Source organism: Myotis myotis, unplaced genomic scaffold (genome assembly GCF_014108235.1).
Source record: "Myotis myotis isolate mMyoMyo1 unplaced genomic scaffold, mMyoMyo1.p scaffold_m19_p_15, whole genome shotgun sequence".
NCBI classification, from domain to species: Eukaryota; Metazoa; Chordata; class Mammalia; order Chiroptera; family Vespertilionidae; genus Myotis; species Myotis myotis.
Genome location: NW_023416319.1, coordinates 22,685,936 through 22,698,117, shown reverse-complemented (window position 1 = coordinate 22,698,117; position 12,182 = coordinate 22,685,936). Strand labels below are relative to the sequence as shown.

The window sequence follows — 12,182 nt, the reverse complement described above, 5'->3', positions numbered from 1 at the left end:
GAAATGCTATGGACCCCTTTAGGAGATTGGGTGTCATGAAATCAGAAGATATAGGATAACTCCAATGTTTGGAGGCCAGAGGAGCGGGGGAGAATGATCATAGTACATACTTTGGGAAGATGGAGCAAGCACGATTTATTGATGGATGAGATGTACAATGTGAGGGAAAGACAGGATGCAAGGGTGACTTCTAGATTTGTAGACTGACACTGGTTGGATAGTGGGCCAACCAACAACAAGGGGGGGAAGCCTGGGGGGTGGGAGAGCCAAGGATTTTATTTGAGGCTTGTGTGAGTGTGAAATCCAGTGAGATCCAAATGGAGAGTAGGTCGTTGGATGCCAGGTTGTGGAGTGTGGGTCTGAAGGTGCAATGGGGCGAGTCATCAGATCGTGTTTACAGGTCTAAGCTTTTAGGAATTATTCCTGGGAGAGAAGAGAAAGAAGAAACCAGAGCCAAACAGAACCATGGGACATGCCATCACATGGAAGTTGGGCCCGTGCTTGGAATGCGCAGTAGCTTGGGGCCTGGTACATAGGAGGTGCTCAACATGGCTTTGTTGTCAAGTACATCAGCAGCAGTAGTTCCATTGCTTGTGGAGTTTCTTGAATAGCTTCTTCTGCAGTAGGTCTCATGGTGCTCGAGGACAAGAGGACAGGGATTTTCTGTTCATCTTTAGTTAATAGACTTGATGAATTAAAACTATTTTGAAGTGATGTGTGGCTATCTTATGGGTCTCTGGGTTGTCAAACTGAGGCTGAAGGGCCTGGCTCTGACAATCTGCTGCTCTGTGTGATACAGGTAGGCCTTTCCCATACATGGTCACCTGTTTCCTCCTTCCTTGGTGGGAGGACAAGCACACTGGGGTGGGGGACCCAGGAGCCTCCCATGGGCCCTTGATAGGCCAGCACCCATGCAGAGATCTCTGCACACAGGGGAAAAAGGTGTCCTTCCCCACCTGACACATTTCATAGCTGTTAGCCATGCCTGGCCAGTGTTTGCACAGCTCCTACGTGCTCTAATTGAATCCTCACTGCATCCCATCAGGAAGATACTGTTTCCCCGTGTTTCATAAGAGAAAAGTGAGGCTCAGAAAAGCCATGTAATCAGCTCAAATCACACAGCTACTATGTCAGAACTGGACTTGGACTTAAAGACTCTGGCACCAAAGCCTCCTGGGAGTTCCTGGGAAACTGGGGCAAATGGCTTTGCAGCAATTGAACAGTGATGTTCACAAGTACTGCTGATGGTGTGGGGTCCTGGTGCTCACCGCCACCCACCATGCTCTTTCCTGCTGCTCCAAGTCCAGGTAGGGAGCACTGGGAGCTTCCCCCAGACCTGGCTTCCGAGGGCCCCATGTTCTAATTCCCTCAGGGAAGCCCAAGGCCTCCTCTCCTCAACATTTTGGCCGCATATGAAATAAGTGAATTAAGTGCTAGAAACAGTGGGCGGCTGGGATGTTTGCCAGAGCTGACCCAGTCCCATGCCTCTCACACACACCCAGGTGAGCCAGCCATGCTGCCCCTTCCCTGGCCCTGGGCTGCCCGGGGCTTTGGGCTCATGGGCCTGGCCTGGCCCACACTCACTCACCTGCTGTTTTAGCCCCGGTGCCTTGGTCAGGCTGGCAGCTAGGGCCTTCCTGGGTTAATGGAGAACACCCTTTGCAGGAAGTTGGGAGAAGCCACTGTCACTAATGGAGATCAGGCACCAGAATAGGCCAAGATCATAAAGAACCAGGGAGGCAAGAACACCTCCAGGGGTATAGAAGCGCATCCTACCCAACCATCTGCAGGACTTCTCACTTCGACAACATGTGGACACAAATGAACACCCACATCATAGGAAACAGGAGACTACGTTTTAATAATTCAAAGTCTGGAATCCTAAGCCTCAAACGATTCCCTAGAAAACCCCAGAAAAAAACATACATCTGACTGCAAATGGCTTCACTTGTTCCCACATGTATTTTTATGTGTCCTGAAGGTTTTATGTTTCCTGAGGAAGAGGGGAGGAGAGAGGGCCAGACTAAACTACGATAAATAGAGTTGAAGGCTGAGCGAAAGTGGGAAGTTTTCAAATGAAACTTGACCTCCTTGATGTTGCTACAAAAGGTTTCTTTCTGATTTGCCATCACAGTAACCTGAAATATAGAAAACAAAGTCATCAGTGACAGAAAGATGGACCCAGTGCGTAAGGTAGATTACAAATTCTGGACCCATTCTTGTAAGGTTACAGCAGGATGGGGCTGTAATTCATAATCACCTTCAAGGCTTTTTCTGCAACCCTTTGAATTTATCTGGGGCAATGGGATCTGCTGTATGAAATACTGTTCTTTTTATTTGTCTTAAATTTGCCTCACTGCATTTCAAAGGGTTGGGGGGAGGGTGCATCCTCCTTTTCAGAAAGTGTGTCTGCAGGGGATTGTCAAGGGCGGGGGGGGGGGGGGGGGGGAGGACACATATGTAATACTCTTTGTAATACTTTAAGCAATAAAAAAAATAAATAAATAAAATAAAATAAAAAATTAAAAAATAATTACCAAAAGAAAAAAAAAGAAAGTGTGCCTGATTGCAGCCATCCCACTAGTAATTTTATAGAAAGTTCCCCATGTTCTGTGCCCTGTATCACCAGGTGGTGCCACAAGGGGCTTCAGTGCCAAAACAAAACAAAACCACAACATTTTGGTTTGCATACAACTCAGCTACTTACTATACAGATCTTGGGAAACTTTTGTAATCTTCCTTAGCCTCTATTTTCTCATCAGATAGATGAGATATAGGCAAAGGGTTTGGCCTGGAGTCTGCCCATGCTGAAATCCTTGCCTAGACCACCCCAGGGTGAAATATCAAAATCTTACTGATTTATGTTTTTGGTCTGGGTTCATATTGTTTTGGTGTAGTTTTGCTCAGCTAGTTAGAAGACCAACCGAAAAGTTCAGTTTTGTTCTCTTTTTCCTACATTTTAACATTGCCATAGTTTTCCATGGGAGTGAGTGTCAATTCAAGTAGACAGCACTCTTTCTTCTAGAATGTTCCTGGTTTTCAGATCAATATCAGATGAGGATAGAATCTATATAAAGACCCAATTGTCATTCCAGGAAATATCCAAAAACATAAGTGAGGAAGATCAGCTGGTCAATTTGGTTTCACGGTAGAGGAAGAGCATTTGTTGAAATCATTTTTAACTTGCTGTGATAATGTCTCTAAGTTTTTACACCAATGGCCACATTTGCAGCCCAACTCTTTACTGGGGCCACTGAATCCCCAAATAATATTAATTCAGTCAAAAAGGGTTTGGGGCAGAGTATCCAGGGGCAAAATCCTGTGACTTACCAACTGGGCCAAATTGGCAGAAAAAAAGGAAGAGTCCCCTGCAGTTTCACTTAAGTAAAAGTGCCAGGTTTTTGAAAAAAGGCGTTTGTCCACTCCTCCCACATCAGCCCCATGATGAGGCCACTGAAACATCTGATTGAGAAGAGCCAAGACTTGGGCTCCCAGGGGCTTCTAAGGCTCCCTGTTTTCTCCTGCAGGCAGATGAAACACATCCCACCGGCAGGTGGGCACAAACTCCCTGCCCACCGACCCCTCAGGGAGAGCTGGCTGCTGCCCGGGCTCCTGCCCACCAGCCCACTCACCATTGTGCATAATCAGCCTATACTGCCTGCCCAGGCACAGCTCCTCCTGCCTCCGCCTCACGACCTTCTGCACTTCTGGAGGCAGGCCGTAGGGGTTGCGGGCAAACACGAAGGAGTAGCTGTCAGCACAGGTGCCGTCGAAGTTCAGGAGGCGGCAGGAGTACTGCACGGCGTAGGTGTCATAGTCCGTGTCGATGATCCAGTGGTCGTCATCTGCAAGCCAGAAACAGAGCCAATGCCTCGCGTTCAGCCGGCTCAGCCCGCAGGGAAACTCCCCAAACTGAGAAGCCAGCGGCTTCCTGAAACTGGTTTCATTGTGTTAGGAGCAGGAGACCCCAGAGAATTCTGACAGCTTTTATAAGTCTGGGGATGTTGTTCTTGTTTACAGATAAAAAGTTTGATTTGGGGGATCCTCATTCACTTCAATGATTATCTCTCCCCCTGATGACAAATGTGACAGCATCTTTTTAAAGAACAACTGAGCATGTGGGCCCATCAAAACCATGGAATAGATCTTCCTCCTGTGTCTTCTCCATCAATCCCCCAACAGCTATGCCTTAGGGCTGATGTCTGATGGCCACCAACTTATGTTATCTCAACATCTGGATATATCTCTTGAGATGGTCTCTATCAGCTAGCTCCCAGTCATTTCAGTAACCATGCTGCCCTCCTGCCTCTCAATCATGGGAGGAGGCCACTCTGATGGCCTGGTTCATGGCTTTTCTGGCTCCATCCTAATTCCTGTCTAGTAACCCTGCCCATTTTTCCTAGCAGGCAAAGGAATAGTCTTTGCTTTGGGGGTGGGTGGGAGGGGGAAGGGCACATGATGCCTTCCATCTGTCATCAAGTATTCTTTTTAGAGCTTGTACTTGTCAGAACTCCTCTGATAGAGGGAGAGTTAAGTCAATGAAAAATTTAGATATTTATTCCTAAGACTGGGGTATAAGCCACAAATAAGTGTACATGAAGGTGGGGGAAATGCCAATGCCAACAAAGGCAGGATGGGAAATAAGGATGTATGTGAAGGATCTGCCATGGAGAAACAATACTCAGGTTTATCCAAATACCTTATATATGGTAAAAAAAAAAAAAAAGGAAAAAAAAAAAAAAAAGTGCCACATCTCTATTTAATTTAACATTCTCATTGACACATAACCATGAATAGGGCTTTCTGAGCACTTAGCCATGTCAGTCATTGTGTAGACACTTTCCCTTTCGCCCCCAGTTACTTTTTACATGAACCAAAAAGTACACACTATCACCCCCATTTTATAGATGAGGAAAGTGAGGCACGGAGAAACTAAATAATTCACCCAGGATCCCAAAGAGCAGGGCAGAACTGGGTTTCCATTGGACTCAGGGGCCCACTTGCATAAACTCTACACCACGTTGTCTCCAGGCAACAAGTAAATTAGGAGCAGAGGAAACAAGAAACAAAAAGGCTTTGCATCTCTATCTCATGTGGGTCATGAAACAAGTGATCATCTCTGCCCTGTGTCGCGCTCTGCACTGGAGGCTGCAGCGGTCTTGGATTCCCCAGCATTAGAGGCTGTGAGGGAGATGGCTAACACTGCCCTACGTCACCTCCGGCTGTGCCTTCTGGCTCACAGAATGCCAGCCAGTAGGAGTTCAGCCCCAGCCCAGGCCCTGCAGGAGGCCTGCAGAGCAGGAGGTGGTGGAGGCCCCTCTTCAGCTCACTCCAGGTCCCCCAGGAAGAAAGAGCCACCCCTGCACCTCCCAGGCTTAACCACAGAGAGAGTGTCAGGGGCCAGGTGGGGGTGCGCAGACACATGACTGCTCAGGGGTGGCCTTGCAGTTATTCAGCAGGTGGGCCAGGAACAGAAGCCAAGGGGCTGCCTGCTGAGCCCCACCCTAACCACCAGCTCCCCTCGCAGGCTCTGGGCAGAGTCTGCCTTCTCTCCGAATGAAATCATTTCTTCCCTGGTTATGGGCCTCACTGTGTCTCTCAGTCACAGGCAGCCCAGCAGCCTACCCCTCAGACACAAAAGTGCTGTGCTTTGAAATATGACCCGGATTCATGATCCAGGCAGCTATTAGCTCAGCAAATCTGCAGCTTAATTTTTCCCCAGAGTTGTTGCCAGAATGGGAATCCTAACATAGGAAATAAGTAAATTTCAAAGCTCAGCTTTAAGAAAATTGGCTACCTTCTTGACTTTTATAAAAGGCCTAAGCTGGCTAGGTGTTATGTCCAGGCTCTTTTTTGGCTAACTAGTGCAGAGATGAAGAATTTAAACTCTAACAATCTTTACTCGACTCTCCCTCCTAAAACAAAGAGATGAACTGTCAGAGCCATCCTAGAAAGAGTGAGCTCACGTCTCCCACCTCTTCACTGCCAGCTGCTCGGGTGGGTCCCTCTGAAGAGCCAGACGCCCCAGACATTTCTGGATGGCAGCTATCCGCACACAGCAGAGCCAGGGAGAGTAGAGACAGTGGCCATACGGAGGCCTCTGTGTCTACAGATGGGTCCAGAGGTTTTGATTACCAGTCCAAAATCCAAAACAAAAAACCCACTCAGTTTGAGGGAGCCAACTCTGGCTTCCTGTGGTGGGCCTAGAATGTGTCTCTCCAGCTCCCTACGCCTGTGTCTTGCAATCTCCTAAAGTGATGAGAAGGTCCCTGCAGTTCTCAGGTCTAACTGTCCAGGTGGCCAGCCAGACGGTGGTGTGATGCTAGTTCTGACTAATCACCTGAAAAACCCAGCAGGCCTTGTCAAAGAGGAGTCTGAGGCCTGGGGACCCGAGTGATTAGCTGTGTGGCCCTAGGCTAGCCACCTCTCTAACTCGAAGATCTCAATGCCTGATTCTTTTAGTAAAAATAGAGACTCCTGCTGCCTGGACTGTGCGCGTAGTGTGTGTGTGTGTGCGCCTTTACGCTGGAAACGCAGGAGGCCTCGTTTCTGAGTAGGCCTCCGTCGCCTGTAAAATGTTTGGATGTTTAAACCTTAATAAAACTGGGTGTTAACGGGGGGGGGGGGGGGGGGAAGGGCTTTCTCTAATTTGTTCATTGGAAAATGAGAGTCTTGAATCCGATGCTCTTTGTGGATCCTATCATCCCGGACCCAGACTATCAAGCTATTATTTCATGACTGGGGAGAGCTAAGCAGTAATAATATACACGGAGAGAGAACGCATGTCTGAGGCACTGTGCTAAGTGCTTTCTGCACAGTTAACTCATGGCCTCCCCATAACACAACTCCATGAGGCAGGTGCTATGATCACCTCCTTGTACAGGTGAGGAAACCGAGGCACAGAGAAGATAAGGAACGTATCTAAGGTCCCACAAAGTAGGATTTGAACTCGGGCAATCTAACTTTAACTGCGCGCTTAACCACTACACTGCACAGCTTCTTTTCTGAAAAATCCCTGAGAAGGAATTTATCCTTACACCTTCCATAGTTATCTCAATATCATAGCAATCACTTTCAAGATTTCAATGCTTTTTCTCTAAATGAAATCATAGATAGAACCACAATCTACAAGAGGTAAGGGCAGAACAAATCTGGTTAGTTCTCAAGGGGGAGGAGAAGGCAAGAGGCAAAACCCTCTTGCTCATGGGGCCTTCTCTACCCTGCCCAAATGCAGTACCAATAGGATCCTAGTCCTTCAAAGAGTGCATCTCAAAATGCCACTGAGAATTATGTGTTTATGCTTTGTAGAAAGTAATCTTGTACTCCGGTATTGACTTTTGTAACGCATCATCAGAAAAGTATATATTTCATGCTATGTGATTCACTTTTGAAAGTTTTGCTTCATTGTTTGTAATAATTATGATTACTTCTAAGGATAAGAGATTTTTACCCCTTGTAAGATAACAACGCCATCTGTACAGTGTAAATCAGAGCTGAAGCTACATTAGATAAAGCACGCGCTTTTATCTAATATACAACTTTAGAGGAAGTCAAGGTGTATGTGCCCTGTGTAGAGTGATGGGCCACGTAAAGAATGCTTCTGCCCTGGACGACCAGCTAAGAGAGTCACCCCCTGCCCCCCGCCCCCCCCCCCCCCGCCCCTCAAACAGCCCCCTGTGGCCTACCCCACAGGAGAGACCGATGCTTTGTAAAAGCTGGTCTGTAAATTAGGAGTCCCTGCTGCTCAGGGCCACCTAATCCTGGCCCAGGAGCTGGAACCCCCGGCTCTGACACTGACTCTCACAAACTTGTATGACCGTGAGCAAAGCACTTCATTCTCTTGGCCTCGGTTTATTCATCTGTTTATTGAAACCTTTGTAGGGTTAACTATCTCTAAGATCCCATGACCCCCACCCCCACCCCCCCACCCTCGCCCGGCTTGCACAATTCCCTAAGTACCAAGTAGATTACAGGTTTGAAATTTAGGAGAAATGGGTGGCGGCGGCAGGGGCGGAGTAGAAAGAGCCTACAGATGTTGTGTTCTCATGATCAGGCCAAGTTTTAGGATGCTCTTCTGAGAGTCCTCAATACTCTCCCTCCCCCCATCTGAGTTTTGGTGCTTGGGAGAAAGGGAAGAGGGCATTGCCACCAAGAGCACTGTGCCTGGCTCAGAATCTCTGCATCATGAGACAGGGCAGAGGGCGGGCAGTGGGCCAACCCTATGCACCATGCTCCCTACATCCTTGGATGGGGGTCTACCAGCCTCTGCTATCCCAGGGATTCAACCCAAAGAGATAGAGGAAATGCAAAGCCAGGTTGAGTGGTGATGTGGGCTGGGTGGTAAACTTGGAGAAGGCTACACACCCTGGAATAGTGGCTGGACAGAAAAATGGCAGGAGGGGGCCTCACAAGCCCAAAGGTCCTTTGAGCTTGGGCCAGGTTTTATGAGCTGGGGGCATGGGGGGAGGTGGGCCAATCTCATGCCCTAACCTCAGGTGGTGCCCAGGGTTCGTGCCACTTAGAGACCACGTTTTTCCCAAGGGCGCCACTGGAAAAGAAACCCAGAGATTTGGCCCGGTTGTGGCCCTCCTAGCCCCCAAGGCAGTCCCACTGAGCTGATTACTCACTTCCTCTCTGGAGAAAGGACGCTACACCCCAGTACTTCATCTTGAACTTGGCAGGGTCCTCCGTGTCTGTGAAGGTGCCCACCATGTCTGCGCACACGTCCCAGTTGCTGCAAAGGCCAAGGGGATCCTGAGCCAGGTCGGTCAAAGGCTTCCTCCCTCCATCCTCCATCCACCACCCCGGGTGCTCCCTTCCCTCCCCTTCAGGGTTTGGGGCCCAGCCCGGGGGACCCCGGGGCGCAGAGAGCTCTGCCGCCCAGAGCCACTGACTTCAACAGACGGACTCGGCCCTTGGCGGTGGCGCTCATCTGGCCGTTCTCGTCCACGGAGAACTCGGCGATGATGTTGTCCTGCAGAAAGAGGCCCTCGGGGTCCTTCTTGGCCATGGCATACCAGGTCCCGGCGAACTGCAAAGGAGAGGAGAGCGGGTTTGGCGATGCGCGCACGGTGAGGCTGGCCGCGGGGCTGGGGGGACGCGGGCACCGGGGCCCCCGGGCCGGTACCTACCCGAGCCTTGTCGAAGTTCTCCTTTACTCGGAAGCTGCTCACCCGGCAGTCGCGCTCCGCCCGAGCGCTGCCCAGCGCAGCCAGCAGCACGAGTGCCCACACCCACTCCATCGCGCCCAGGAATCGCTCTGCGGGAAACGCGCGCCGTCGGTGAGCGCTGGACCGCGGAGCCTCCCCGCCCCCCGCCCCACGGCCCGCGCCGGCCCCCCGCGCCCTCCCCATCGTGCCGTCCCCGCCGTCCCCGCCCGGGCGCCGCTCACCACCGGGAGACGCGCGCAGACCTGACCGGGAGTCCGGGCGCGCAGGGAGCCAGGGAAGCGAGCGCGCCGCGGGGCCACCGGCCGCTTTATAGCGCCGGGGGGAGGGGGTCGCGCTGTCGCAACTGCGCCGAGGGGGAGGCGCGGGCCGGCGGGCCAGCACTTGCACAACGCGCCCTGACTCACAGGCGCCGCACGCTGGGAGGGTCCCGTTGGCCCGAGCCTCACCTCCAGCGCGGCCCGGGTTGGAGGAGCCGCCGCGCAGGGTGGCCTCGACGGAGCCCAAACTCTGCAGCGGCGACGAGCCGCGGGAACAGGCCTGGCCTCCTCAACTCGCACTCGTGCCAGCGGCCTCCAGCGGCGGCCTGGGGTGGCCTCGCGGCACAGTGGCTCTGGCGGGGGCCCAGGTCGGCCTGGCGGGAAAACCGTGGCCTCCCAGCGCGAGAGGCCCTACGATGATGCCTCCTGGTGCGTCAGTGCCTGGGCCTGGCTACGCCAACTTGGCCCCTCCGCCCTCTTAGGGCCAATTGTGAAGGGGTTGGGGAATATTTCGGCCAAGTCGTTTTTCATTTTATAAAGGATGTATTTTACTCCCTCTCAGGAGAGTTGTGGTGCTCTGTGGGTCAATATTTGTTCTTTCGTTTCAACATCTTTAGAAGCATTAAAACCCTCCCTGTTAAATATTCTCCAGAAACGCAACCCTGGTCAGGACAGGAAATATTTTAGCAACCTCGGTGGTCGCCTACTTTGTGGCGTTTTGCTCAAACCACTTTGAAACACACCTACCAATTGTGTATGATACGATTTCAAAGCCGTAGTAGGACTTCGTTTTGTTTTCAAAACAGCTAAAGCAGTTGTCTGAGTGGTGGACAAGAGGGAGGAGGTGAACTCTATGACAAACGTCTAATGGTCAATTAAGTTACAACGGTGTGACACATCATGCTATTTTTGTCTGCGTGATGGCACAATTTACCCACCTTATTTTTCTCTTTCCATTCAGACTTAACCAGTTCCTCTAATATAATCAAAGTAGCCCGAAGATTTGGCTTTTGGCGGAATGAGAATTAGTGATCTGACTAAGAAATACCCTTTTGTAACATTCCCTCCTTACAATGCCAGTTGTGTCTCCATGACCCAAATTGGAAAGAACTGAGATGAATTTGTACCATTTTGCTGACACAAACTAAGAGAGGGCTGGGGAAGAGAAGGTTGGCTGCCAGACATAGAAATAAGGGGTTGATGGTCCCACAGGGGAAAGCATTGGGGTTCCTGTTGAACCCCCTGAGAAGGCACCTGGGTTTTTCATCACCTTCCTGTTGAAGGAGACTAAAGTTTTGCCACCGGAAGTTGCCTTTTGGAATACTGGCCTTTAACTGGTTACTAAGAGACAAAGACTCAGAAAAGAACCTTTGACTCTCCTCCTTTCATGCCCAAGAGACTGAGAAACACCTGCTTCAGGAAGGGAACCTTAGGACCTCGGATGTCTGTCGCCTTAGCCTAATGTGAATTAAGCGTGGCAAGTAGGAGTGCGTCAGGCAGGGGCCTGCTAGCCAGATACTCCCTGTGTCCCACTGTTTCCTAGTTGCTTCGGGGGATTGTCATACCACCTGTGTTCCCTCTTCTTTAACTCCCTATAAATTGCCCATTCTCACTTTTGAAATCTTAGACCCCTAACCAACCCCCCCCCCCCCCCCCCGCCCCGCTTAACCCTCAACCTTTTTCCTTTGTCCAAAATATCATATATACCCACTGTTCCCTCACTGCCTTTGGAACTTTCATGCTTATTTGAATTCCTTGCATGTATTAACATTTTTATTTTCTCTTGTTAATCTGTCTCTGCTAATGTGATTATTAGCTCAACTAGAAGAATTTAGAAGGTGGGAGGGAAACTTTGTGGGTTTTTCAGCCCCCACACTGTAACTCTTTGGACATCTACCCACCTGTTCTGCTTCCACTTTGCACCTTCCCCTCCACTCCTGCTCCCATTTGAGTCTCTGGTGCCTCTGGAGAGCCAATGATGATGCTTTTATTCCTTACTGCCCCAGAGCTAGGAAAGCCCTGTTTCTGGCCTACGGGCTAACCAGAAGATCTTCTGACTAGGCTGGTTTTATCACAGGATGTATAATCCCTACCAGCTCAGATAACGTCTGCTCCAGAGCCACTCCCGCAGGCCACACAGGTGGTAGTATATGCACTGTAGGTGGGAAAGGACTTGAGGGCATCTCTCAATCTCCTGTGCAATGCTTGGATCCCTTCTGCCATTCCAGAGTAGAGATCTTCCAGGTTCTCCTCCAACACCTCTAGTGACGGAGAGCTCCCCACTTTGGACAGCTATTATGCTAGAAAAGTTCACCTAATACTTCAGCCCTTTCAATAATTTCTCCTAGATCAGTGGTCGGCAAACTCATTAGTCAACAGAGCCAAATATCAACAGTACAACGATTGAAATTTCTTTTGAGAGCCAAATTTTTTAAACTTAAACTATATAGGTAGGTACATTGTTATTAACTTAACTAGGGTACTCCTAAGGCTTAGGAAGAGCCACACTCAAGGGGCCAAAGAGCCGCATGTGGCTCGCGAGCCGCAGTTTGCCGACCATGGTCCTAGATCATATTCTGGTGGTCCTTACACACACTGTATACTGAATAAATGTAGGGGATTTCAATGCATTTTCATAGTGGTTGTTTTTATAGCAACACGTTTCCATTTATTTGTTAGATGCTTAAAGGTCAGTGTGTGTAAATGTTCCTCCTTCTACTCAAGCTCTCTCTTAATGCTAAATCAATGAATCTGT

General features: G+C 49.9%; 1 protein-coding gene across 2 annotated transcripts; it reads right to left on the bottom strand.

The window, feature by feature from the left end:
• Positions 1 to 118: 118 nt before the first annotated feature.
• On the bottom strand, positions 119 to 9,522 carry RBP4 (retinol binding protein 4). 2 transcript variants are annotated; one of them, XM_036336569.1, is made up of 6 exons: positions 9,392 to 9,522; positions 9,132 to 9,259; positions 8,895 to 9,031; positions 8,628 to 8,734; positions 3,633 to 3,845; positions 119 to 2,138 (listed from the first exon to the last, which is right to left on the bottom strand). In XM_036336569.1, exons 2-6 carry the CDS (start codon positions 9,240 to 9,242, stop codon positions 2,101 to 2,103), a joined length of 606 nt encoding a protein of 201 aa, XP_036192462.1. In that variant the 5' UTR covers positions 9,243 to 9,259; positions 9,392 to 9,522; the 3' UTR covers positions 119 to 2,100. The 2 variants fall into 2 exon arrangements, with proteins under 2 accessions (XP_036192462.1, XP_036192463.1); XM_036336570.1 differs by having other exon boundaries at positions 9,413 to 9,435.
• Positions 9,523 to 12,182: the final 2,660 nt, after the last annotated feature.